Below are 26132 nucleotides of genomic sequence, written 5' to 3'. Positions count from 1 at the left end.
ATATATATATATATATATATATATATATATATATATATATATATATATATATATATATATATTATAATAGTGCATATAACCAAGACACTGCTTCTCATTAACATTACTACTATCATTATAATTTTATTTAATTATTTTATATTACTATTATGAAACAAAATAGCACTTTTAAATTATTAACTAATTTAAGTTAATGTGTTTAGTCGCAACTTGTTAAGAAATTGTAGGACTATTATAAAATATAGTGTGTTAGTAATAGTATTTGGAGTTCTTATTATGACGATTCTTTTAAAGCAAACACTTGTTGGTCCCTAAATTACAATAGGAAAATAAGACATCACTAATTTTCAACTTGATTTGTTGATTGCTTCTTTGGTTGATTGATTCTTGAAGACAAGCATACAGACAGTGACACAGATCCATTTCTGCTTTCATTTCCTGCTAGTTTGGTCCTTTAGTATCTCTGATTAGAAAACGGATTCGAAAATTAAGCTCCTAAAATAAAATTAATTAAGTTCAGTAAGGAAAGGTTTTATCCTTTTTTTTTCCTTCCTTTTTTGGTATTTTCACTTTTAGTCGTACTAACAGTAACTAGTCCGCCTTTCACAAGGAAATCTAAACAAAAGAGCTTTGCAAGGAACGTAATAGTTAAAAGGCAAAAGAACCAAAAGAATTGGAAGAGAATACGTAGTGTAAAAGAAAAGTTTAAGGATGGATATATAGGGAATATAATGAATGGCAACAAATGGGAGGAAGATATTCTATACAAAAAGGATATACATGGAGGGAAGGGGAGATGAATAACTTGCCTTGGGCTAGATGGATTTGAAATTCAGTGAATATTCCAAAGCATAGTTTCATAAATCGGTTGGCAATACATAAAAGATTATTGACAAGGGAAAGATTGGGGAAAATTGGAGTGTGCACAGAAACAAGATGTGGAATATGTGGGAGAGGCACAGAAACATTGCAACATTTATTCTTTGAGTGTCATTTCTTAGAAGAATGCTTAAAACTTCTGAAGGAGTGGCTTGGACTGAGGGCAAATGTATTAGGCATTGATGGAACATGGCAAAGGATAACAAGAAGTGTCAAGGGAAAAATGTGCAGAAAATTGATCACAGCAGTGTTGGCAGCATTAGTACTGTACAAGATATGGCAAGCTAGAAATGATGCAATATGGAATGGTAAAGTACAAAATCCAGTGTTGGTGTGCAAACAGATTCAACAAGAATGTAGAGTTAGACTAAGCATGCATAGTATTAGGAAAGAAGGGAGAAGTAGTAGGGAATGGATAGAGAACATAAATAACAAAAAGATAGGAAAGGATAGATAGTAGATTTTGCGATTAGAAGGATTTCTTCTAGTTTGTACAGATGTTTGAATGTATTTCTGGTTTGGTTGGAGATTAATAATATTTTCCTTTACACCCAAAAAAAAAAAAAAAAAAAAAGAAAAGTTGCAACTTTCAGCCGGAGAAGAAGATGACGCCTCCCAAAAGAAAATCATCAAATATTCCCCAAGAAATAATTTTTGAAGTATTCTCGTGGTTTCCTGTCAAGTCTCTAATAATGCATTTCAAGTGCGTTACTAAATTTAGTAATTCCTTTATCTCAGAATCAGTTTTTGTAGATATACATCCATGCCGCTCTATGATTCGTACGGATGGAATCAAAGTTGTTGTGTTCCAAAATAAACATTTATACACTATAGTCTATACAGCAAAAGAAAAAAGGAAAAACCTCCCGTCTTCATATTGAGAATTTTGAACAACATCTCTTTTACAAGCGTATAATGTGTGCTAATGGTTTGTTTTGATGCTTGACGACATTTGATTTGGAACCTGTTGTAATTTGCAATCCTAGTACAAGGGTAGTAAAATCTCTTCCACGCCTGAAAGAGATTGCTAAAAATTACTTTTAACTCGCGCCAGAAATTATTTATATTCGATAGTCGAAAAATGCGTAAAATTTATATAATTCTTGTATATAATATACAGAATGTATAAATATACAAAAAATATATTTTTTTGCTCTTATTTTGAAAGCAACTATACAAAAAATATATATGGAGACAATATGGATCTGTGGATTTTAGAGAAGACTCTGAAAAGAAGAATGGGAGAAGCATATCATTCAAATTCCTTCAAATTTTAAATTGCATACACAATATTATTTGATTCCAAAAGAATTTGCAGCTCTTGTGAGGGGGAGATTTTATTCATTTGTTTGTGTTATGATGTCATGAAAAGGAGTTGGAGAGATTTTGAAATCCAAGGGCTTTCAGAAAAGAGTTTGATCCATGTGATTTATTGTTACAATGAAAGCCTCTTCCCAGTGGAAAATTTTTGAAATTTTTTACTGACTTGTGCTCTTTATATTTTTCTCAGTAAGAAACATTCTTCTTTTTAAAAAAATTTATTGTCATGAACTTCTTGAGCAATTTATATGCTTCTCTCATGAGATATGTTGTACGTTAATCACAACCTTAGGAAGGAAAAATTCAATTCAGGAAAATCATCAAAGAATTCCTAAAACTATAAGGAGAATGATCCCTTAGAGTTAAAATTAGCTGGAAAAAAATGATGAAAGTAAAAGGAAGAGGTGATTAATTAACAAACAAAAAAAGCATCAAATTTTGAATGAATAAGTGATAAACAACCAAAACAGGAAAATCAAAAATCTAAATTGGATAATCCTAAGAACCTTTCAATGATTTAACCCTGTACACCAAATTCTTAAATTCCCACACCTACAAAGATACAAATATATCTACAACCCTAACAAATCATTTTTACAAAATAATATAATATAATTTAAATAACCCCTTTATCTTCATGTAATTAATTTAATTCATATCCTCACAAAGAAAATACTCAATTCAGGTTCACTATTTCCGTCTGGGCTCAACATGTATAGGGTTTCCGAATCCTTTGATCCCACTACTCGTTCAAAATGTGCTCTCATGTACGCCATCTCATCGTCCACGTGTCCTTCCAAGTCGGATTTCGCCGGCGGCAACACGCCGGCGCCCATGGACACCGCCTTAAGAACCTCCATGAGATGGAGATCTTCCTCCGTGGCATCTCTCTTTGCACAATAGCCACTTTTTTTCCCATTTACAAACATAGTCCATAATGGCTCATCAAGAAGCTTTGTTTTCTCCTTATGATTATTATTATTATTACTATTGTTATTATCGGGTCTTTTCTCGCATTCCAACGCAATTCGCACCATCCCGAGGCTCATTTCCTTTTGCAACACGTTGGTCTGCATGGCCAGGTCGATGACCAGATTAGGTAGAGTTCCTGGGTTTTCTTGGATCGAGAGGCTAACACGACCTTTTCTGTATCCGAATAACGTGCCCGTGATGCCGGTTTTGTTTTCAGGTAAACGGCCGCCGGGGAGGGAAGGGAGTTTACATACGGGTGTGATTATAGGGAAGGACCGGAACACATTGCGAAAGGCTCTGAAGATTTTTACGGGTCGTTTTTTATTATTTTTCGAAGAAGGTTTGACTAGGGATAATGGAGTTGTAGGTGGAGTAGGTGGTGGTGGTGGTAATTTTGATTGTGGCTCTACCATTGCTGGTTAATTATTCCACCTTTTATTTAAGGTTGGAGATTTAGAACCAGCAATGGAAGAATTGCCATTACAGAAAGATTATTAGGGTTGTTTGAATCTGCTAGGATTAGGTTTGTATGGAGGATTAAAAATGAGGTTGATGTAATTTGTGTTTTTGAATGGATTTGATGTTTGAAAAGATTTTTTTTTTTTTTGTAAGTTTTGGTTTCTTTGGCTTGAGTTTACCTTCGCGATCCATTGTATTCGGGACCTGAATTTGTGGAGTTGGATAGAATTATGATTACCCATTTTTCTTTGGATAAAAAATGTAGAGATTTTACGTTATCATATTGGCTATGATGAAAATTCAAAAATTGGTTCAAACCAAAAATTATCTGGAATTTACACTCATCTAAAAGGGTGGTGGAATGTGGTATTTACTTTTGGTAGCTCAATTATTGAAATTGCTAATTTTACTTCCAACTAAATATAAATGCCTGTGAAGGAATTTATACAAATCAGACGAACTTCTAACTATTAAGCCACACGTTATACACACTCCGATTTCAATCTTGATGATACATTTCGTTTATGAAGAGTCAAACTGTATAGATTTTGACCAATATTTTTAAATATTTCTTTTATCATATTAACATAAGAAAAATTGTAACTTACATGATTTTCGTATCACTACTAAGAATTCGCTTAAAACCGTCCGAAAAAACCGACTAAATTTGGCCGGTAATGGCCAATAATCGTTCAAAACGCGATCATTTACGTGTGGTCGGTAATTTAAAGGTCGGTAGAGCATACTGACCAAAGTCGGTCGGAAATTATCGACCAACTTCGATCGGTCTGCTCTACACGACCATCTAACAACTTAATTGAATAATCGACCAATATTGGTCGGAATATTATTTTAATAATTTAATTTTACCAATCAATATTGGTCGGTGTGCCAAATTTAATAATTTTGGTTACCGACCAACTTTGATCGGTAAAGAAAAATAAATTAATCATATAATATTTTAATTACCGATCAACGTTGGTCAATACTAGAAAAAATATATATATTTTAAATAATTAAAATTTAACAGTACCGACCAACGTTGGTCGGTAATCTGGACATGGCAGCCAACTTAACGACCAAAGTTGGTTGGTAATGTTGAATTTCTGGGAATTCAATGTGCACTAACCGATCAACATTGGTCAGTATCTTGCAATTTTTTTTTAATTACCGACCAAAAGTCGATCGGTTTTCTGAGAATAATTTTGGCAAAAAATGTCTGTTTTGGTAGTTACACCACATGCCAAATAAAAAAAGCATACCAATACCTCTAATTCACATCAAATAACCCCTAATTCACCACAAACAACCCCTAATTCACCAAAATCCAATCAAACATCTAATTAATACTTTAAAACTAACAAGTTCAATTAAACATCACAATTCAAAACCAATCAAAAACCAAGTAATTACGATAAGTTCAAAAATATTCATTCTAATTCAAAACAAGTTCTATTAGTCTAATTCAAAGTATTGGTCAAGGGGTGTTTTCTACAGCATCACCACTATGTGATAAACTTTCATCTACAAAACGGTAAGAATGGTTTTATGGAGGACGGGAAGAACGATCACGTGGAGGACAGGTAGAACGATCACAGGGAGGACGGGAGGAACGATCACGTGGAGGTCGAGCCTCTGTCGATGACTCACGAGACCGGGGCAACGGAAAAGCTCCAGTAGAAAGGAGAGTTCTGATCTGAGCTTGCATACCAAGGAATTGAGCATCTCTAAGCCTTTCTCTTTTCTTGGTCTCTTCTAGCTCGGATGTAAGCCTTGTCACTGTCTCATGCATAGTTAAGAGGTTCTCCCTATTAAGTGTCTCGCCCTGTGAGGAAGTCCCTATTCCTTGCATTACACACCTGTGGCGATCGAAGTTTTTCTCGGGAAGCCCGTATACCTTTCCCTTTTTTGGACCGCCAACAACCTCCAACCATATTCTTTCAGCATCATCGTCCGAAAGTTGGGTTGGCTCGCCCGATTCACCACCTGGCTGACTATGAATGAAGTCCTCCACAGAACTTTGGTAGCGATCCAACGTTATTTTAAATTAAATTAGTATATAAAAATCTTATAAAAGTAAATTATAACACTTAAGGAAAATTAAAAGCTTACGTATGTAGTTTCTGCCCAGTCCTCGACCCACCTATCTGCATTCCCCTCTTTCTTCTTCTTTAAAATATGCGTCTCCTTGAATAACTCATCTTGGTGCATTGGACGCCCATACTTCTTTTCCTGAAAATAAATAAATTTGGTTAATAAATAGAATTGATATACTTAGAAAAGTAAAGACGTAATAATTTAAGCAATTACCAATCTTTTTCTTATTATCCCGATGCTGATAGCACTCTGTATCGACCCGACCGGTCGTTTCGAGCATTTGCACTTTGCTCGGTAGTTTTAGGGCATGAGTAGCTCCGTATGATGTATTATGGCTTATGTGAATCGTCGGTTTTGGTTTTCAGGTTATTCAAAATCGATTTGGAAGAATAAATTTCATGATTTAAGCTTTAAGTTGGAAGAGTTGACCAACTTTAATTTTTATGAATTTAACCCCGGAACAAAGTTTTGAGGGCTCCGTTAGGTCCGGATGGTGATTTTGGACATGGGCGTGCGCCCAGCTTTTCATTTGGATATTTCCATAAGGATTCGGTGCTATTAGCGAAAGTTGGAAATTTGAAGGTTTGGAAAGTTTATAAGTTTGACCGAGAATTGACTTTGTGGATATCGGATTCGGATTGTGGTTCTGGGAATTAGAATAGCTTTGTTATGTTATTTGAAACTTGTGTGCAAAATTTGAGTTTATTCCGAGTTGATTTGATATGTTTCGGCGCGCGTTTTGAAAGTTGAAAGTTCAAGAGTTTATTAAGTTCAATTTGAGGTGCAATTGGTCGTTTCGATGTTGTTATGCGTGATTTGAGGCCTCGAGTAGGTCCATGTTATGTTATGGGACTTGTTGGTATATTTGGACGGGTTTCCGAGGGGCTAGGTGAGTTTCCGACGAGGTTCGGATCATTTTGTCGCATATTGAATTCTTGCTAAGCTGCTGGTTCTAGTGTTCTGCACCTGTGACTGGTTTTGTGCAGGTGCGATGGCTGCATAAGCGAGCCCATGCGTGCAGAAGCGAGAATGCACTGCTGGGCAGGAGTTCGCAAATGCGGAGGAATTTGTGCAGAAGCATGACCGCAGATGCGATTCTGAGCGTCGCAGAAGCGGCCACTGGAGGGTCGAGGCTGTCTCGCAAATGCGACCCTTTTTCCGCAAAAGCGAAGGTCGCAAATGTGGCCACTTGCCCGCAAATGCGGAATTTGCTCGGCAGAACCTATATATCAAGGTTTTATGTTCTTTTATCATATTTTGAGATGTGGAACTCGGATTGAGGCGACTTTTGAAGCAATTTTCATCACAAGGATTGGGGTATGTGTTCTACACTTGGTTTTGATTATATTTCACGAATCTATTTGGTAATTGGATTGTGAATTTTAAAGAGAAAATTGGGGATTATTGTCCAAAGTTTCATAGAGTGAATTTTCGAGTTTGGAACATCGATTCCGCGTCGGATTTGAGTGAAATAGGTATGGTTGGACTCGTAATTAAATGGGTTATCGAATTTTGTGAGTTTTGTCGGGTTCTGATGTCAAACCCAAAATCCATTAAAGGTCGTGATGGCACTGGACACTGCCGTCATGCAAGCCAAAAATAAATACTTGATTTGGTTCTCATTTTAATATTTTTGAAATCATATTTTCTTTCGATTAAATAGTAAGAGATGGAATTCACAATGTAAATAATAATATTCTTAACAATTTCAATACAGAACAACTCATAATCACCCCAAAACCCGGTGTCACAAGTGCATGAGTATCAACTAGGAATGTAAAATAAAATACAGCATCTGTCCGGAATACAAATTTGGACAAGAGAAATATAAATACTCTGAAGGAGACTCTGCCGGCTGCGGGTCGTAATATGGAATGCAGCTCACGTAAGTCCCCGCATGCACACACGCCTCTGCTCTCACAAGGCCACTAGTCACATAGGTACTTGCACAAAAATATGCAACAAGTGTAATGTGAGTACGTAATCAACGTTAGGGTTGTCAATGGTTCGGTTCGGTCGGTTATTTTATAAAATTTGTACCATACCAATTTTTCGGTTATTCTATTATGTATAACCAAATTTAGACTTTTAAAAACCGTACCAATTATGTCGGTTTCTCTTCGGTATCGGTACGTTTCGGTTAATTATTGGTATTTTTTTAAATATCATTTAAAAGTCACTAGTAAAAACATAATGCAATAACATACCTACTTTTATATGACTTATCAAAACTCTCTAGATAATTTTACTATTTAAAAGATGATGAACTAAGAAAATATGAAAGATGATGAGAGTATAGATCCATCAACTATTCTATAGCAGCGTAAAAGAAACTAAGCAAATACACAGAAAATATAAATCATACAGGTAGAAAGACATTAAGCAAGCCGAGACTCAAGAATAAAGTCTATAGAAGATTAAATATTTGAAAATATAAATTTAAAATTCAATACATTGTAGTTTGCTATTCATAATCGCTAGATTATCTTGTGTCTTTCTAGTAAATATGGTGAAAATAATGTAGCTTCAATAGGAGTAGTATAATAGGTTTGAGAATTTGGATTTTGGATTTAATTAATTATTGGTTTGTAACAGTTTTTATAATTTTCAAGGCCCAAGGAAAATTTAATGCATTATTATTTTTAATATTAATATATAAATATATTTTTTCCATGTAAATTTATTTGGTACAGTTCGGTATTTTTTCGGTTTATTTTCATAAAATAAAAAACCTACCCTAAGTATCGGTACTGTTATAGATTTATATAAAAACCTACGATTTTATTAAAAGAAACTTAAATTATTTCGGTTCGGTACGGTTCGGTCGGTTTAGCTGGTTTTTAAACCTCTATTGCCACCCCTAATCAACATGTACCCAGTAAGTATCTAGCCTAACCCCGGAGGAATAGTGACGAGGGGTCGACATCGACACTCACTAGTGGTCTAATAACATGAGGTACAGTAAAGAGGTAAGTAAATATGAGGTAGAGTAAATAAATGAGGTAAACAAGTAATAAATCACGTGGTACAAATCCCCCCTCTTTACGAGGAACTCAAGCCCTCCATTAGAAATTCCCTCCTTAACCGGAGTATATATATAGATATAGTGGATCTCATCAGATAGATCGTCATAACTTAAATCGGGAAAACTCATAGATATACTGGCTTCTTGCCAAATATTACGCACGAATCCATGAGGATATGATATAGGAAATGCCGAGGCGTATGACCCGATCCAACATAAATATTTAAACTGTGCACTGCCGAGGGTCGAATGGCATGAACCATAGATGCATCTATTAAACTGCCGAGGCGAATGGCCCGCTCCCATGAGAGTGTGGTACATAAATCCTGCCGAGGCGATCAGCCCGATCCCATAAGAGTGAAATACATAATCCTGTCGAGGCGAACGACCCGATCCCATTAGAGTAAGAAGTTTTGACGGGTCCTTGACCTCACTCACGAATAATTTTCTAGGTTTCTTTCAAAATCCTACAATTTCTATCAATTTTCATGCTTGAATCCATGTAAAAACCATGTATTTAATTCACATTGTGAATAAATCACTTACCACATTATAGTTGATAAAGATGGAACTCCAAAAGTGCTCCAAAATCGGCTCCCATGGACGAAATGAAGTGAAAATGAGCCAAACCCCCGATTTAAAGAGAGCACACTGCCCAACGTTCATCGCACCTACGGTGACCTGACCGCTTCTGCGGCTCCGCAGGCGCGGTCCAAATTCTACTCCTGCGGTCCTCACTGCCCAGCCAAGAACTCGCACCTGCGGAAGTCCTTTCGCTTCTGCGGGTATCGCATGTGCGACATGCTCTCACACATCTACGAACATTTACGCACCAGCGGCAGATGCCTCGCTCATGCGCACTCGCAGGTGCGCTTCTCCAGTCTGCTTCTGCGGCTCCCCCAGCTCCAGTCCATTCTCGCTTTTGCGAGCAATTCGCCGCACCCGTGATCTAGCACCTGCGGCCAAAGTTACGCAGGTGCGATTACACCAGAAGCATTAAGCTTCAGAAATTCTTAAGTCTAAAAATTGATCCGTTAACCTTCTGGAATCCACCCGAGGCCCTCGGGAACTCAACCAATTATTCCAACAAGTCCTAAAACACAATACGGACTTAGTCGAGCCTTCAAATCACGCCAAACAATATTGAAATCATGAATCGCACCCCAATTCAAGCTTAATGAACTTTAGAACTTGAAACTTCTACATTCGATGCCAATACCTTTCAAATCACGTCCGATTAACCTCAAATTTTACACACAAGTCACATTCGACATCACGGACCTACTCCAGCTTCTGGAATTAGAATCCGACCCCGATATCACAAAGTCCACTCCTGGTAAATCTTTTCAAAAACCTTCAAATTTCTAACTTTCGCCGAATGACTCTGAAATGACCTATGGACCTCCAAATCCACTTTCGGATGCGCTCCCAATACCAGAATCACCATACGGAGCAATTCCCAGACTCGGAGTCCCAAACGGACATCGATAACATAGAAATATGCCTCAACCCAAATTTTATGAAATTCTTCCAAAATGCCAACTTTCACAATAAGCGCCGAAACGCTCCCGGGTCATCCAAAAAACCTGATCCGAACATACGCCCAAGTCCAAAATCATCATACGAACCTGTTGGAACCTTCAAATCATAATTCCGGGGTCGTTTACTCCAAAATCTCACTTTAGTCAATTCCTCTAACTTAAGGCTTCCGAAATTAGAATTTTCATTCCAAATCAACTCTGAACTTCTCGAAATTAAATTCTGACCACACGTACAAGTCATAATACCTAAAGTGAAGCTACTCAAGGCCCTAAACCGCCGAATGACGTGCTAAACCTCAGAACGACTGGTCGAGTCGTTACATTATCTCCCACTGAAACATACGTTCATCCTCGAACGTGCTAAGAACTGCTCTGGAGTTGTCCGAAATCACTATTCAATAACTCGTGCACCTATCCGTGCCACCACAAACCAGTTTGGCACATTAGCTCGAGTCAATCTGAAGATTCTCCCTTTTACTTTGTCAAATTAGCCTTAGTGCCAAATTCCAACATCCGAAATTCTCCACCAGGCCTGTTTCCAACAAACGAACACCGTATCAATCAGTACACACTGCACCCAACATGATTGTATACCCTTACTAAATTCTTACCATGCATCGCACAACTTATTTTCCCAAGGAAATCTTTCCAAATCACAACAACTAAAATTTCCACTGACCGAAGCTCGTAGTGTACCTCACGACCAATTAAGCCTTGCTTTAACTCTAGCAATACTGCCACGACAGAGAAGACATGTAGAACTCATAACCACCTGCCGAATCACAATTTGTGGAGTCTCTCCTACTGACAAGAACCTATATTTACTCTTTAATATGCTTCATATAAATCTAATCACACTGATCCCAGGTCCAATAATCTCGTCTCACCCCAGTGCAAGTTTCTCAAGCAATAAGCCACCACAGACACTGCAAAAGCCTCATATGATGCCACAATGTGCTAATAAGCTACATACTTGAATGCGATACATAAGGAAAACGAACTCTGGAAAGAACTACTCAACCCACGTGACTAATTAGACGACCAAAAGGATGTTATGAACCTTCCTCAGAAATGAGAAACAAAACACACAAGAATAGATATGGGGAAATGTACTCAACATCACACTATTGTGGCGTGCAACTCGATCCACACATGATACCGTTGCGGCGTGCAACCCGATCCAACCATGATACCCGTGGAGGCCTGCCACCCGATCCAAACAACATATCCGTGGCGGCGCGCCACCCGATCCAACCATATACCTGTGGCAGCATGCCACCCGATCCACACATAATAATCTAAAGAAAACACACATCGAGCCGTAACGCTTATACTCACAAAATGCCCGAATATCAACCATAAGCACACCAAGTGCATAATACAAATCCTAGGGAGACGGGTAGCGTCATCTGCTATAAAACTCAAGCACAACTAAGGTACGATATATGATCTGCATCTTGAGAGCCATCCTGCTCACATAATACCACAAACTATATCGTATCTCAATAAGAGTGCGAATAATCAAACTATCTCACAACCCACATGGCATAATAGAGTATTATATGAAATAGCTGACGGCAGAAATAACATCCAAGGCCCGAAGACCCTTCCGAAAATAACGCTATGCTGAAATGAACACATCCGGCCTGATATAGAGCCCGCATTCACATCTAGATCCATCCACGGACCTTAAAACGATCCTGATTGTACCGCACTGGGCTAATAACCTTTCAAGGACAGACAATGACATATTCACGACACATTAGAACAACCGTCAAATCTGAAACAAACTCACATGGTCCACAGCCCAAGGAATAGAATTCCTCTCGGCATAAACTCTGGCACTTGCGATATACCACGGCCTCCACATTTTGCCTTAATCTTTAACAATCAAGTGACTGACATGTCACACTTATACAAATCTCCCCGTGGGGCATGCTCTCACGACCATTCCACTCAGGTAGCAAGGTCTGCACATCCATACCAGCAGTCGTTCTAGTTCTGTAGAGTGAGTCAAAAATCTGCAAGTCAATACACAAAGCCTCTTCCACATGACACCGATCTCAGGTGATGCTAAAGACAATACCAGCTTACTCTAAACATTTGAATTCTTCCCTGCTCATCCGAGCTCTTGACATTCTTGTCGACATCAACTGCAACCTTGATCCTCAACTTCCAATTTATTCTCAACTTGCCTTAGAAACAATAATAGTTCCATTCATTAACGTAACGAAACCCAACAACACTCATCCCGAGTGACCCAATCCACGAGACCACATTGTCTCAATACCCATGAACCATCTCATGTTCTCCTTAAGCGGTCAATAGCATCGCCAACTCGTACACCTATTCTGCAAGACCTTCCGTGAATCCGGAGCTACTTATTCCCTTCCTCCAGTACTGCACCGCATACCCAATGATAACATAGAACATTCCAAGTCCTTAGGCACTGCACTCAAATTCTTGAACCGACCAGGACCACAGTTGAGAGTCACCCACTCTGTGTTGGTCCCGAGTATAAGCCAAACTCTAGCGCTTTGCCAACACGTGAACATCCTATCAAAGAAGCACCCAACTGAATTCTTTTCCCTTGTACATTACTTCAACTAGAAGCAGAAACTCTGATCTTCTCAAAACTGAACATGAACCGATAAGGCCCAAGTATAGCACACATTTCTCCAATACTTTGCTCAAATTACCACTGATGTTTTCTTTCCTTATTCATAATAACACACTAATTTGCCGATAACCAGAAACCTCACAAGTAGGCAACCATGCAATCCAATCATAGACGGTGGGGCTCTCCCACTTAGCTTGAAGCTACAATTGCATAACCTCAAAACCCACAATATTCCTCCTTCCTCATAGACATGAGCCTGCACAATCGACCTACCAAATTTCTCGAAATCCTCCTGTTAAGCATTTTGTGAACATTTTGAATCACTAGCCACATTCACATATTCGACATCTTACTGGATAGCTAGTAGAATTCTTCGTAGAAGCTCCGTCAACACCACGAAATCAGTAAACCATCCTGATCCCATGCTCATTCACCATCTGTACAAGTCTTTTCACTCCCCATTGACATCAACGAAAGGTGGGATAATACATTTTTAAATCCGAAGTCATGTTGCATCCCTCTTCATATCAAGCAACTCCTTTCTGTCGCATCCAATTTTCCTTAGTATAGCAGCCAATATTCCAAATTAGTCCGTAGACGCAGTCACTGTCCACCATAAATCCCAAATCACTCTAAACTTTTCCCAAGGTGTGTAGCTATCCTACCACAGAACCCATATGATACTCTGCCACTCTCCCACTTTGGTCAAACCCTCTCCTTTAAGCAACTACTCGAATTCCGCTTCTCACACTTGGCCTTCTAGAAATTTAACCATGACGAGACACCTTCCACATGTCCTTCCTCATCCTCCGTTGCCAGTTGTTGCCTTAAATCAAAATCCGTCTCTGTAGCACTTGAACCAATAGATCGCTACCAACTTTAAATCCACTCTGAAGATCATACTTCTCAAACCATCAATACTAGGAACACTGCTTCGATCCTAAACCACTGCACACACGATTTCTAACAGCCGCTTCCCCGACACTATTCCACAATACCCTACCCCAAAGGCGAATTGAAGAAGACCATAACATCGGTGAACCTTAACGCGTTTAACAAGGGCGATGACACCACATCACAATTGAGAACTCTACCACGCTCGAAAATATCAAGCCCCATCACTCCATCAACCCCAAACCTAAACAATCATAGTATGATTACCTTTCCTTTGCTGGGATAAAATACTGAACCTCTACATTATGTGCTGAGAAATCCTCCTTTCAAGTCATTCACTACCTCAACGCATAGACAGACATCCAACCATTACACAAACACGATGCGATAACAATGCACAAATCATCATAACAATCAATGCCAAATCTCAAAACCATAGGAAATACTGATGCTGAGCTGAAATGACAAGACGACCTTCCGCAAGGCGACGGTAGTAGCCCAATCAAACATGTAGGCAGAGATATCCTGCACCACCTCTGTAGTACCATGACAACTCCTTGATTCCCAATCTATAACAAGCGCTTCACGTCGTATAAGATTGAATAGGAAAGAAATAAAGGTACAAGCCTCAAAAGAATCAATTCACACGATGAGCAATCAAGAAGGGAAGTGCTCCTAACAGCCTTGTAGCCTCTTGAAGATAAGTACAGACGTCTTCGTACTGATCCGCAAGACTCTACTAGACTCGCTCATGACTCTTGAGACCTAAGTGAACCTAGCGCTCTGATACCATATTATCACGACACAAAATCCATTAAAGGTCGTGATGGCGCCGGACACCGCCGCCAGGCAAGCCAAAAATAAATACTTGATTTGGTTCTCATTTTAATATTTTTGAAATCATATTTTCCTTCGATTAAATAGTAAGAGATGAAATTTACAGTGTAAATAATAATATTCTTAACAATTTCAATACATAACAACCCATAATCACCCTAAAACCCGGTGACACAAGTGCATGAGCATCAACTAGGAATGTAAAATAAAATACAACATATGTCCGGAATAAAAAATTGGACAGGAGAAATATAAATACTCTGAAGGAAACTCTACCGGCTGCAGGTCATAATATGAATGCAGCTCACGTAAGTCCCCACATGCATACACGCCTCTGCTCTCACAAAGCCACTAGTCACATATGTACCTGCACAAAAATGTGCAGCAAGTGTAGTATGAGTACGTAATCAACATGTACCTTGTAAGTATCTAGCCTAACCCTGGTGGAGTAGTGACGATGGGTCGACATCGACACTCACTAGGCGTCCAATAACATCAGGTACAGTAAAGAGGTAAGTAAATATAAAGCAGAGTAAATAATTAAGGTAACATGTAATAAATCACGTGGTACAAATCCCCCCTCTTTACAAGGAACTCAAGCCCTCCACTAGAAATTCCCTCCTTAACCAGAGCATATATATAGATATAGTGGATCTCATAAGATAGATTGTCATAACTCAAATCGAGAAAACTCACAGATATACTGGCTTCTTGCCAAACATTACGCACGAATCAATGAGGAATATGATATAGGAAATGCCGACGCGTACGGCCTGATCCAACATAAATATTTAAATCGTGCACTGCCGAGGGTCTAACGGCACGAACTATAGATGCATCTATTAAACTGCCGAGGTGAACGGCCCACTCCCATGAGAGTATGGCACATAAATCCTGCCGAGGCGATCAGCCCGATCCCATAAGAGTGAATTACATAATCCTGCCGAGGCGAACGGCCCGATCCCATTAGAATAAGAAGCTTTGACGGGTCCTTGACCCCACTCACGAATAAACATGTGAGTTGTAATTTCTTTTAAAAAAACCTTTCAATGAAGTATATATATCACGAAAACATGCCATAAGAGGAGTAAGGTTATTCGGTGACTAATCATGAACTTGTGAAGTCTCTACAATAGAAAGTCTAGTCTCAAGTAGAAATGTAAAACATAGGAATTTAATAGGCGAGAGAATGCTCAAATAGTGCAGCTACATCATGATGTGAACTTAAGCCTACCCGGACAATAACATGAATGTAGCTACATACGGTCTCTCGTCACCCCATGCATACGTAGCCCCCATAACAAGTAGCACACATTAATATACAACACCTAAGGGTATTTTCCCCCTCATAGAGTTAGACATGAGACTTACCTCGCTCCGAAATTTCATAACCGGCTCCAAAGCCTCTCTAACACCTCAAACCGATGCTCGTCGCTCCAAACCTAGTCCAATAAGATGCAACCCAATCAAAATATACTCTAATACTCATAATTAATCAATTTATAATAATTTCCAACTCCGCTCGAAGAATCGATAAATCAACCCTCGGGCCCAAGTGCCCTGATTCCGAAAATGTTTGAAGATAACCATTACCCATAAGCTCACAAACTCAAATATATGATTTATTTCCAATTCCATGCCCAAATTCGTGGTCAACATCCCAAAATATAAATTTCTAGGTTTCTTTCAAAATCCCACAATTTCTATCAATTTTCATGCTTGAATCTATGTAAAACCATGTATTTAACCCACATCGTGAAGAAATCACTTACCCCATTATAGTTGATGAATATGGAACTCCAAAAGTGCTCCACAATTGGCTCCCATGGACGAAATGAAGTGAAAATGAGCCAAACCCCGATTTAAAGAGAGCACACTGCCCAACATTCATTGCACCTGCGGTGACCTGACCGCTTCTGCGGCTCCGCAGGTGCGATCCAAATTCCGCTCCTACGGTCCTCATTTCCCAGCCAAGAACTCGCACCTGCGGAAGTCCTTTCGCTTCTACGGGCATCGCAAATGCGACCTGCTCTCGCGCATCTGCGCACATTTACGCACCAGCGACAGATGCCTCGCCCATGCGCACTCGCAGGTGCGCTTTTCCAGTCTGCTTCTGCGGCCCCCCAGCTCCAGTCCATTCTCACTTCTGCGAGTAATTAGCCGCACCCACGATCTCACACATGCGGTCAAAGTTACGCAGGTGCGATTATACCAGAAGCATTAAGCTTTAGAAATTCTTAAGTCTAAAAGTCGATCCGTTAACCTTCCAGAATCCACCCGAGGCCCTCGGGACCCCAACCAATTATACCAACAAGTCCTAAAACACAATATAGACTTAGTCGAGCCTTCAAATCACGCCAAACAATATCGAAATCATGAATCGTACCACAATTCAAGCTTAACGAACTTTAGAACTTCAAACTTCTACATTCGATGCCTAAACCTTTCATATCACGTCCGATTGACCTTAAATTTTGCACACAAGTCACATTCGACATTACAGACCTACTCCAGCTTCTAGAATCAGAATCTGACCCCGATATCACAAAGTTCACTCCCGGTCAAACTTTCCAAAAACCTTCAAATTTCTAACTTTCGCCGAATGACCCCGAAGTGACATACAGACCTCCAAATCCACTTTCGGACGCGCTCCCAACACCAGAATCACCATACAGATCTATTCACAGACTCGAAATCCCAAACGGACATCGATAACATTGAAATATGCCTCAACCCAAATTTTATGAAATTCTTCCAAAATGCCAACTTCCACAATAGGCGCTGAAACGCTCCCAGGTCATCCAAAACCCGATCTGGACATACGCCCAAGTCCAAAATCATCATACGAGCTTGTTGGAATTTTCAAATCTCAATTCCGAGGTTGTTTACTCAAAAATCACACTTTAGTCAATTCCTCCAACTTAAGGCTTCCGAAATTAGAATTTGCTTTCCAAATCAACTCTGAACTTCCCGAAATTAAATTCCGACCACGCGTACAAGTCATAATAACTGAAGTGAAGCTTCTCAAGTCCTCAAACCACCGAATGACGCGCTAAAGCTCAAAATGATTGGTTGGGTCGTTACATTCGAGGTGCGGGCCTGAGGTTTTGACTTTTGGGTTGATTTTGGGCTTTTGATTAAAGATTCGACCCTTATCGATTGGGTTTGTTTACTTTGGCATTAATTGATGTATTCGAGGTGATTTTGTCTAGTTTTGAGTCGTTCGAAGGTCAGTGCGCGCGTGTTGGCATTTTTGGAGTATCGCTTGGTTTACTCGATATTGGATTTGGCTTGTTCAAGGTAAGTAACATTTCTAAACTTGGAGCTAAGGGTATGAACCCTGGTTATATATGTTATGTGATTTTTTTGGAAGTGACACGCATGCTAGGTGACGGGTGTGTGGGTGTGTACTATAGAAATTGAGAAACGATGTGACTCGTGTTAAAAATCATGCTTAGGCAAATGCTGGTATTGTTGGGACCTAGTGAGGTCATTCCTGCTGTCGAATTATATGTTTAAATTATAATTTCGTAGTCAGTCATGTTCATTCATTGCATATCATATCTCAATATCTGTTGCTACTTATTGATACATTATATCAAAATTTTGGGCTAGTATTGTGATCTTGAGAGACTGGAGAGATTGACCTGGATTTGGCTTATTATAGCACTTGGGCTGAAGGAGCCCCTCCGGAGTTTGCACACCCACAGTGAGCGCAATTGATATTATATTGAGGGGCGGATCTTCCCTAGGCATGGATCTTGCCTAATTATTTATATTGACGGTTGAATCTTTCCATGCCTAGGGAAGATCCATCCCTCAATATATATATATATATATATATATATATATATATATATATATATATATATATGGGATGAATCTTCCCTGGGTTGGATTGGCCATATACAATACTAAGTGACTGTGCGTGAGTTGTCATTTATATTTGGGCTGAATCTACCCTTTACAGTGCCGAGTGACTGAGCGTGCGGAATACTGAGCGTGATGAGTGAAAAATGTGAGACAATGAGATTGGGTACTCTGAGAGTGTGAGTACATGAGTTCATCACTGTGCATTGCATTAGACATGCATACTTGATATGTAGGCATAAAGAAGTATTTTTCCTCATTCCATATGATAATGGAATTTCTTATCTGTTGTTAAAGTTTTTAAGAAAAATCACAGATTTCAGACTTACTCAGATTTTCGGTGATTTCAGCAAAAGATTTGAGTTTTACTGTTATACCTGAAAAGAAAATATTTATTTTTCGGAATTGTATGCGAGCTTAGCATTTATTTATTGAGTTATTTATTATACCATCTTTATTATATTGTTATGATCTGTTGCTGGTTATTGGAGTTGGACTCTGATCTTTGTCCCAGATCGTCACTACTTTCAATCTAAGGTTAGGTTTGTTACTTAATGAGTACATGGGGTCAGTTGTACTCATACTACACTTCTGCATCTTGCGTGCAGATTTTGGACGTTGATGTTGCTATGTATGACGGAAGCTAACATTAAAGACGTACCTTTGTTCCAGTTACAGCTACCTCTTGTTCATGGTAGCCCTAGACTTACGAAAATCTGTTTATGTACATTCGGGCAGATGATGTATTTATTGCATACTAGCTTTGTAAACTCTAAATCTTAGAAGCTCATGATTTGTACTACCAGTCCTTGGGAATTCTTGTATAATAGTTTAGCTGTATTATCATTTCTTCTCTTAATAAATATCATTTGAACTAGTTTGTTGTTAACTGGCATATCTAGCGGGTTGGGTTAGGTTCTATCACAGCTAGATGGATTTTGGGTCGTGACACACTCCTAGTGTGCAAGGAGCCTCCCTTCCCGGATGAGCGAGCTTTATTTGCTAGTTTGCTCTTCTTTAAAAAGTCCTCGGTCTGCCATTGCCTTAACAAATCATCCCATAAATGTTGCAGACACCAGTCAGGCCTCATGTTCTTCTTTCTACCATCCGAGAAATGATCCGACAATCTCTTGCGGGCTTTATGATAAAAATTTACATCTACTTCCTCGTTATAGCGGTCTTCCCATACACACTTACTCTACATTTAAAAAGTTAAATATTAGATAGAAACATCATAATATAAATTATTAAACTGCTTAAAAGAATGTTTATACCTTAAACTGATTGGAAATTTGCTCTTTCAGCGAGTATAGGAAGTCACTCCAAGTCGCATAGGGGCCATCATAAAGCTTTTTGATCGCATTGGTGATTATCTTCGTAGTCTGCTTGCCCAGTTTGAACCTGCAATTCAACAATAAAAACACATAAAATATTAGTAAACAATTATAAAATAGTAAACGCAAAAATAACAAATAACTCTTACCCGTTACCCTCAAGGACTATGATGATCCTTCCATAGCGATCATAATGCACTACCTCTGGATCATCATCATCAACATGTGTATCAGAGGCATGTGTAGATGGTGTAGATGGGGGCTCAGAGGTATAGTCTCGCAGGAGAAGTCCTAAAATGGATGGAGTAGATGATGAAGATGGCAGCGATCTATATGGATGCGACATAGCTGGATGCGATCCATGTGGCTGTGACCCATATGGTTATGATATGGATGGTTGTGATCTATGTGGCTGTGATATGCAGGGATGCAATCCACGTGGTTGTGATGCAGATAGCTGCGATCTAGGTGGATGTGATGCAGATGGCTATGATCCAGGTGGATGTGAGGCAGTTGGACTGTATGTCGGACGTATAGTTCTATGACCCTGTGATGGAAGATCCGACGTCTGGATGAAGGTATAGGAACGGTGATGCTGTGGCAGCTCAGTATAGCCGTGGGGTAGAGGATAAGACATAGGCATCTCTGAAGAGGGTGAAGATGAGGGAGTAGTATTATCCCTAGATTCTACCCTCCTCTTTCCCTTCCTAGTCTTTTCTCGACCCCGAGAACTAGTAGGGTCATTGTTACCTTGACCCTTGCCTGCCATCTGCATAATATAATAAATATTTAGAATGAAACTTATAAGATACTAGTTATAACACGAGAATTCTTTAAAAACCAACTTTTTAATCCTCATCAATGTACTATTCCTCGTCCGAGAATTCTTCGTCCTCACTTGTTTCAATTTCATCAGTTAATTATTCGTCTTCATTTTCTATAATTGTTACTTCATTTATATTAACAATAACCGAATATATATATAGTGGGAACTTTAGAAGTACATTGTCAGGATAAACTTACAAACTGTTTGAACCACGCATCAAAACTCGTATATACAGCATCATGGCCAAATTGACCTACAAAGTGACTGTGACACATCAAAAATAATTAGTAGTTGCATCAATATGTAATCTCTGTAAATTTATATTTTGATTAATAATAAATCAATACTTACTTAAGAAATAGTTGAACTTCAGGACAATTTAGCAACACATGTATTGTAGCTGACTTGTACTCCATATCACTAAAACTTCTCTTTCTAACATCCTTAGAACCGGCCTGGTTGATTGAAGATGGACATTGCTGGATATAATGGACCGTTAACATATTTGACAATGTGCCCATTGGTTCTATTCCTAGAACATGACACATTACTCTCAAAATAGTAAGAACAAAAATGTGCAGTTTCATTTGCAAGATAGGCTTCACATATAGATCCTTTAATCCTATTCCTCTGCTTAACAAATTGTTTGCATTTCCCAATTGTCCTACATAATGTCATGTTATCTAAGAACATTCAAATAAAATAGAATATTATATCAAACTTATAATATTACCTCTCAAAGGGATACATTCATCTGCATTGAACATGCCCTCCAAGTCGTGCCTCGTGTACAAGGTGGATTAGAAGGTGTTCCATCACATCAAAGAAACCACATGAAAATATTTTTTCCATCTTACTAGAAGTTACAGGAATGTTTTGATCGATCCGAAGTAGGTTTTCTTCCCTCAAAGTGGTAGAACACAAGTCTTTGAAAAATAAACTAATCTCTATGATGGGTTTCCAGATTCTTTCAGGCAAATCGCAAAATACAATAGGCACTAAGGTCTCTATGAAAATATGACAGCCATGATTTTTCAAATGGCTCAACTTACCTACCTCCATATCTACTTTTTTTCCCAGATTCGTCGCATAACCCTCAAGCATCTTCAATTTCGTAACCCAATCACAAATTTGATGTCTTTCCTCCAATGTGAATGTGTAACTTGCATTAGGCTTGAACACCTTACCATTGTTCGTTGTTTGCAAGTATAATTCAGGTCGCCTGCAATATTTTTGTAAGTTCATTCTAGCCTTCGAGTTATTTTTTATCTTGCCTTTAACATACATTACTGTGTTGAACAAATTGTCAAAATAAGTTTTCTCAATATGCATGACATCAAGGTTGTGTCAGAGAAGATTATCCTTCTAATAAGGAAACTCCCAAAATATACTCTATTTTATCTAATTATGAGCAACACCGTATCCGGGGAATCTTGAAGGTGGATCCTCAGTAACTTTACTGAAGTTCTGGCCCCTCTCCCAAATTTTCTCACCCGAAAGTATTGGAGATGGCAAATCATATTCCACTTTATTCTTTTTGAATGCATTTTTCATCCTTCTAAACTCATGATCATCATGCAAGAACTGACGGTGACAATTAAACCATGATTGCTTTCAGTCATGTTTCAAATGCTTTACCATTTTCGATGCAGTAAGGACAAGCTAGCTTCCAAGCAGCCATCCACCCAGACAACATTCCATACCCAGAAAAATTGTTAATAGTCCACATAAATTAACATGTAAGTTGAAATTCTTCTTGGTTGATATGTCATATGTTTCAATACCATCATACCATAACTGTTTTAGCTCATCAATCAAAGGTTTCAAATAGACATCAATCAAACTTTTTGTATTACGTGGACCGGGGATAATATAATTTAAAAATATATATGGACTAGTCATACACAACTCAGGTGGTAGATTATAAGGTGTAAGAAATACATGTCAGCATGAATATGGTGTCGCAAATATAGAAAAATACATGAAGCCATCCGCACACAAACCTAACCGAATGTTCCTTGGTTCACTAGCATAATTTGGATATGTCTTGTCAAAGTGCGTCCAAGCTTCTCCATCTGAAGGATGACACATAACACCAGGTGGTCTTTTATTTTCAAAGTGTCATCTCATGTGAGGGGCAAAACTCATCGACGCATATAACCTCTTTAACCTAGGTATAAGAGGCAAATAATTCATTGCATTCACATCAACTATATTCCCGCTGGAAAGCCTCTTGAAACGAGGCTTTTCACAGAATTTACAACTTTCTAAATTTGCATCATATTTATAATATAACATGCAACCATCTTCACAACAATCAATTCTCATCGACGAAAGTTCTAACTTAGAAACCAATCTCTTTGCCTTATAGAAATCACCAGGTAAGTTGATATTTGGGTCTAGTAATTTACTCATAAGGTCAATGAAAGAGTCCATGGCCGCTTGAGAAATATTTCAATCAGATTTGATACTTAGTAATCTAACCGCAACAGACAGCTCAGAGTGCAGACTTCCTTCACGTAGTGGACGACTAGCTTCCTTTAACTGTTCATAAAAATATTTTGTATTATCATTAGGAGTTTGTTTAACATTTTCATTGGGCTCAACCCCGAAGTGCATCCCAAAAGCATCCGCAACCATATCATAAATTCTAGAATCTTGATTCCTATTCTCCACTGACCTACTACTTTCACAAATAACAATGTTATCAAGTATTCCACGGCTACCATCGATCTCTCCATGATTAGTCCGCACAAAGTAATTCTCTATACACCCCTTATTATAAAGATGGAGCTTCACTTCCTCCAGTTTTTTAAACTTCACACAATCGCACTTGACACAAGGACACCTAATTACTCCTTCAATTTGGTATGATGAAAGTGACACTGCATGTCTAATAAAGTCATTAACCCCTTCTACAAAATCCTCCCACAATCCCTGCCGATTAGGATAATTCCTATTGTACATCCAAGTACTATGTTTCATCTATACAAATGAAACAAAAATAAATTGAGATATTTCCATAAGTATTAGAACTACTTAATTTATTCTACAATTATAAATTAATTAAATCATTTTTATTTAATTAAGATAATTAATTTTTACTAATTACACAAAAATTAAATTATAGTAAATATAATTAATTAATTATGATTCATTCAATTTAAACATAAACTATAAGTTCACTTCATACCCAAAAAGTTCAACACTTATCCCTAAAAGTTCAATTCATATCCAAAATATTCAACCATTACCCCTAAAAGTTCAACAATACCCTAAACAATTTAATTAACCTCACAAAACATAAGATCTATCCAAAAAGTTCAACACTTACCCCTAAACCAATTCAATTCATACCCTAAAAGTTCAATTCACAAGAACAAACCCCTAAAAACTCAATTCAATTCAAATTTAAGCATTCAATTCCTAACTAAACTACTCAAATCATTCAATTCAATTCAATTTTTACAAGACCTAAACCCTAGATTTTAATAAAATTCAAAGTTAAACAATCAATATAAACAATAATGAACTAATTCATAACTAATTAACAAAATATTAAAATTATACAAACAATGTAAGTTCAAATCTAAACTTGGAATTTTTAGGAGGTGGAGGAGGAGGGGCATTAGCGGCAGTAGCAGCGGCAACGACGATGATGGGGAAGTGGCGACTTGGTGTGGCACGGAGGAGTGGGGAATAGGATTTGTGTGAAGGAGAAGAGAAGGAGTGGCGGAAAGGGGGGCAATGGGTATGAGGGAGAAGAGAGTGAGAGTTAGAAAATTTTGAGAAGAGAAGAAGAGAAATGTCACGACCCGAAATTGCCAACTTCAGACCGTGATGGCGCCTAATATTTCACTTGCTAGGCAAGCCAACGTTAGAATAATATTAGCCATTTTAAAATAATTTTTAATTTATTAATAACAAAGAAATAAATGCGGAAGTAAGGTCTGAAATATAGTGAATAATCCATAAAAATAACGGTTTCTAAATACCATCCAGAATTGGTGTCACAAGTGCATGAGCTTCTAGAATAATACAAATAAGGGCCTAAATAAAATAAAGCTATTTGAAAATAAACACACAGCTAAAGTAAAGTAGACGGGGAATTCATAACTGCAGACGTTATGCAGTTATACCTCAAGTCTCCTCTGAGTAGCTGAAATCCGAGCAAGTCTATGGTACGCCACTGAGACCAACTCCGAAATCTGCACAAGAAGTGCAGAGTATAGTATCAGTACAACCGACCCCATGTGCTGGTAAGTGCTGAGCCTAACCTCGACGAAGTAGTGACTAGGCTAAGGCGGTTCACTTACATTAACTTGTACGCAATATTAGTAACAACAATAAATAATAGAAATAAATCAGGTAACTCATTTATAATAATTGAAGCCAATTCAACAGTCATAACCAATTATCATTTTCATCAATTCTGTTGCAGCGTGCAACCCGCTCTCACAATATATTCACATTCAATTCTATTGCAACGTGCAACCCGCTCTCACAATATATTCACATTCAATTCTGTTACAGCGTGCAACCCGCTCTCCCAATATATTCCTTTTAATCAAGTCTGTCATATATTTATTTCAATCAAGTGTGTGTGTGTGTGTGTGTGTGTATATATATATATACATACACACTTCTAAATAAGTCTGTTGCGGCGTGCAATCCGATCCCCCAATATTGACTTTTAAATAAGTCTGTCATATATTTATTTCAATCAAGTATATATATAGACTTTTAAATAAGTTTGTTGCGGCGTGCAATCCGATCCCCCAATATTGACTTTTAAGTAAGTCTGTTGCGGCGTGCAACCCGATCCTCCAATATATCCATTTCAATCAATTCTGTTATGGCGTGTAACCCGCTCCTCCAACATATTCATTTACTAATTCTTATAGAAGAAATTTCCCCGATAAATGCAATAATTAATATAAAATTATAAGTCAACAAGCATACAATAATTATGATTTAATTATGAAACAAACAATGACAAATAACAAGTTACTATGGAAATCAGAGAGAAAATAGGCAGTTTAATATTTAATATATTAAATGTCAAATAACAATTAAGACACATAATTCAAATAGCAAGTAACAATTAATGCAAGAATTCAAGGATTAATATTTGACAAGGAATAGGAGAGAAACAATTATTATAACAATTAATTCATGATTTAAAATAATTTATAATTTTTCAAGTAAGTAGGCAAACAATTAATTTGACGACGTATAGACACTCGTCACCTCGCAGATACGTCGTTCACATGCATTTCACATAACAAATAATTTATGAGTTCTATTCCCTCAAGTCAAGGTTAACCACGACATTTACCTCGCTTTGCAAATTCCAATCAATTACTCTACCACAACTTTTCCTTTTAAATTTATCTCCAAAAGCTTCAAATCTATTCACAAACAATTCGATATACTCAATACGAATCATAGGAATTAA

General features: G+C 38.0%; 1 protein-coding gene across 1 annotated transcript; it reads right to left on the bottom strand.

Moving 5' to 3' along the window:
• Nucleotides 1–2611: 2611 nt before the first annotated feature.
• LOC104120730 (protein MIZU-KUSSEI 1-like) lies at nt 2612–3776 on the bottom strand. The gene has a single exon (XM_009632554.3). It carries the CDS (start codon nt 3582–3584, stop codon nt 2853–2855), a length of 732 nt encoding a protein of 243 aa, XP_009630849.1. The 5' UTR covers nt 3585–3776; the 3' UTR covers nt 2612–2852.
• Between the last annotated feature and the right edge of the window lie 22356 nt (nt 3777–26132).

Source organism: Nicotiana tomentosiformis, chromosome 5 (genome assembly GCF_000390325.3).
Source record: "Nicotiana tomentosiformis chromosome 5, ASM39032v3, whole genome shotgun sequence".
NCBI classification, from domain to species: Eukaryota; Viridiplantae; Streptophyta; class Magnoliopsida; order Solanales; family Solanaceae; genus Nicotiana; species Nicotiana tomentosiformis.
This window is presented reverse-complemented; position numbering and strand designations above follow the sequence as displayed.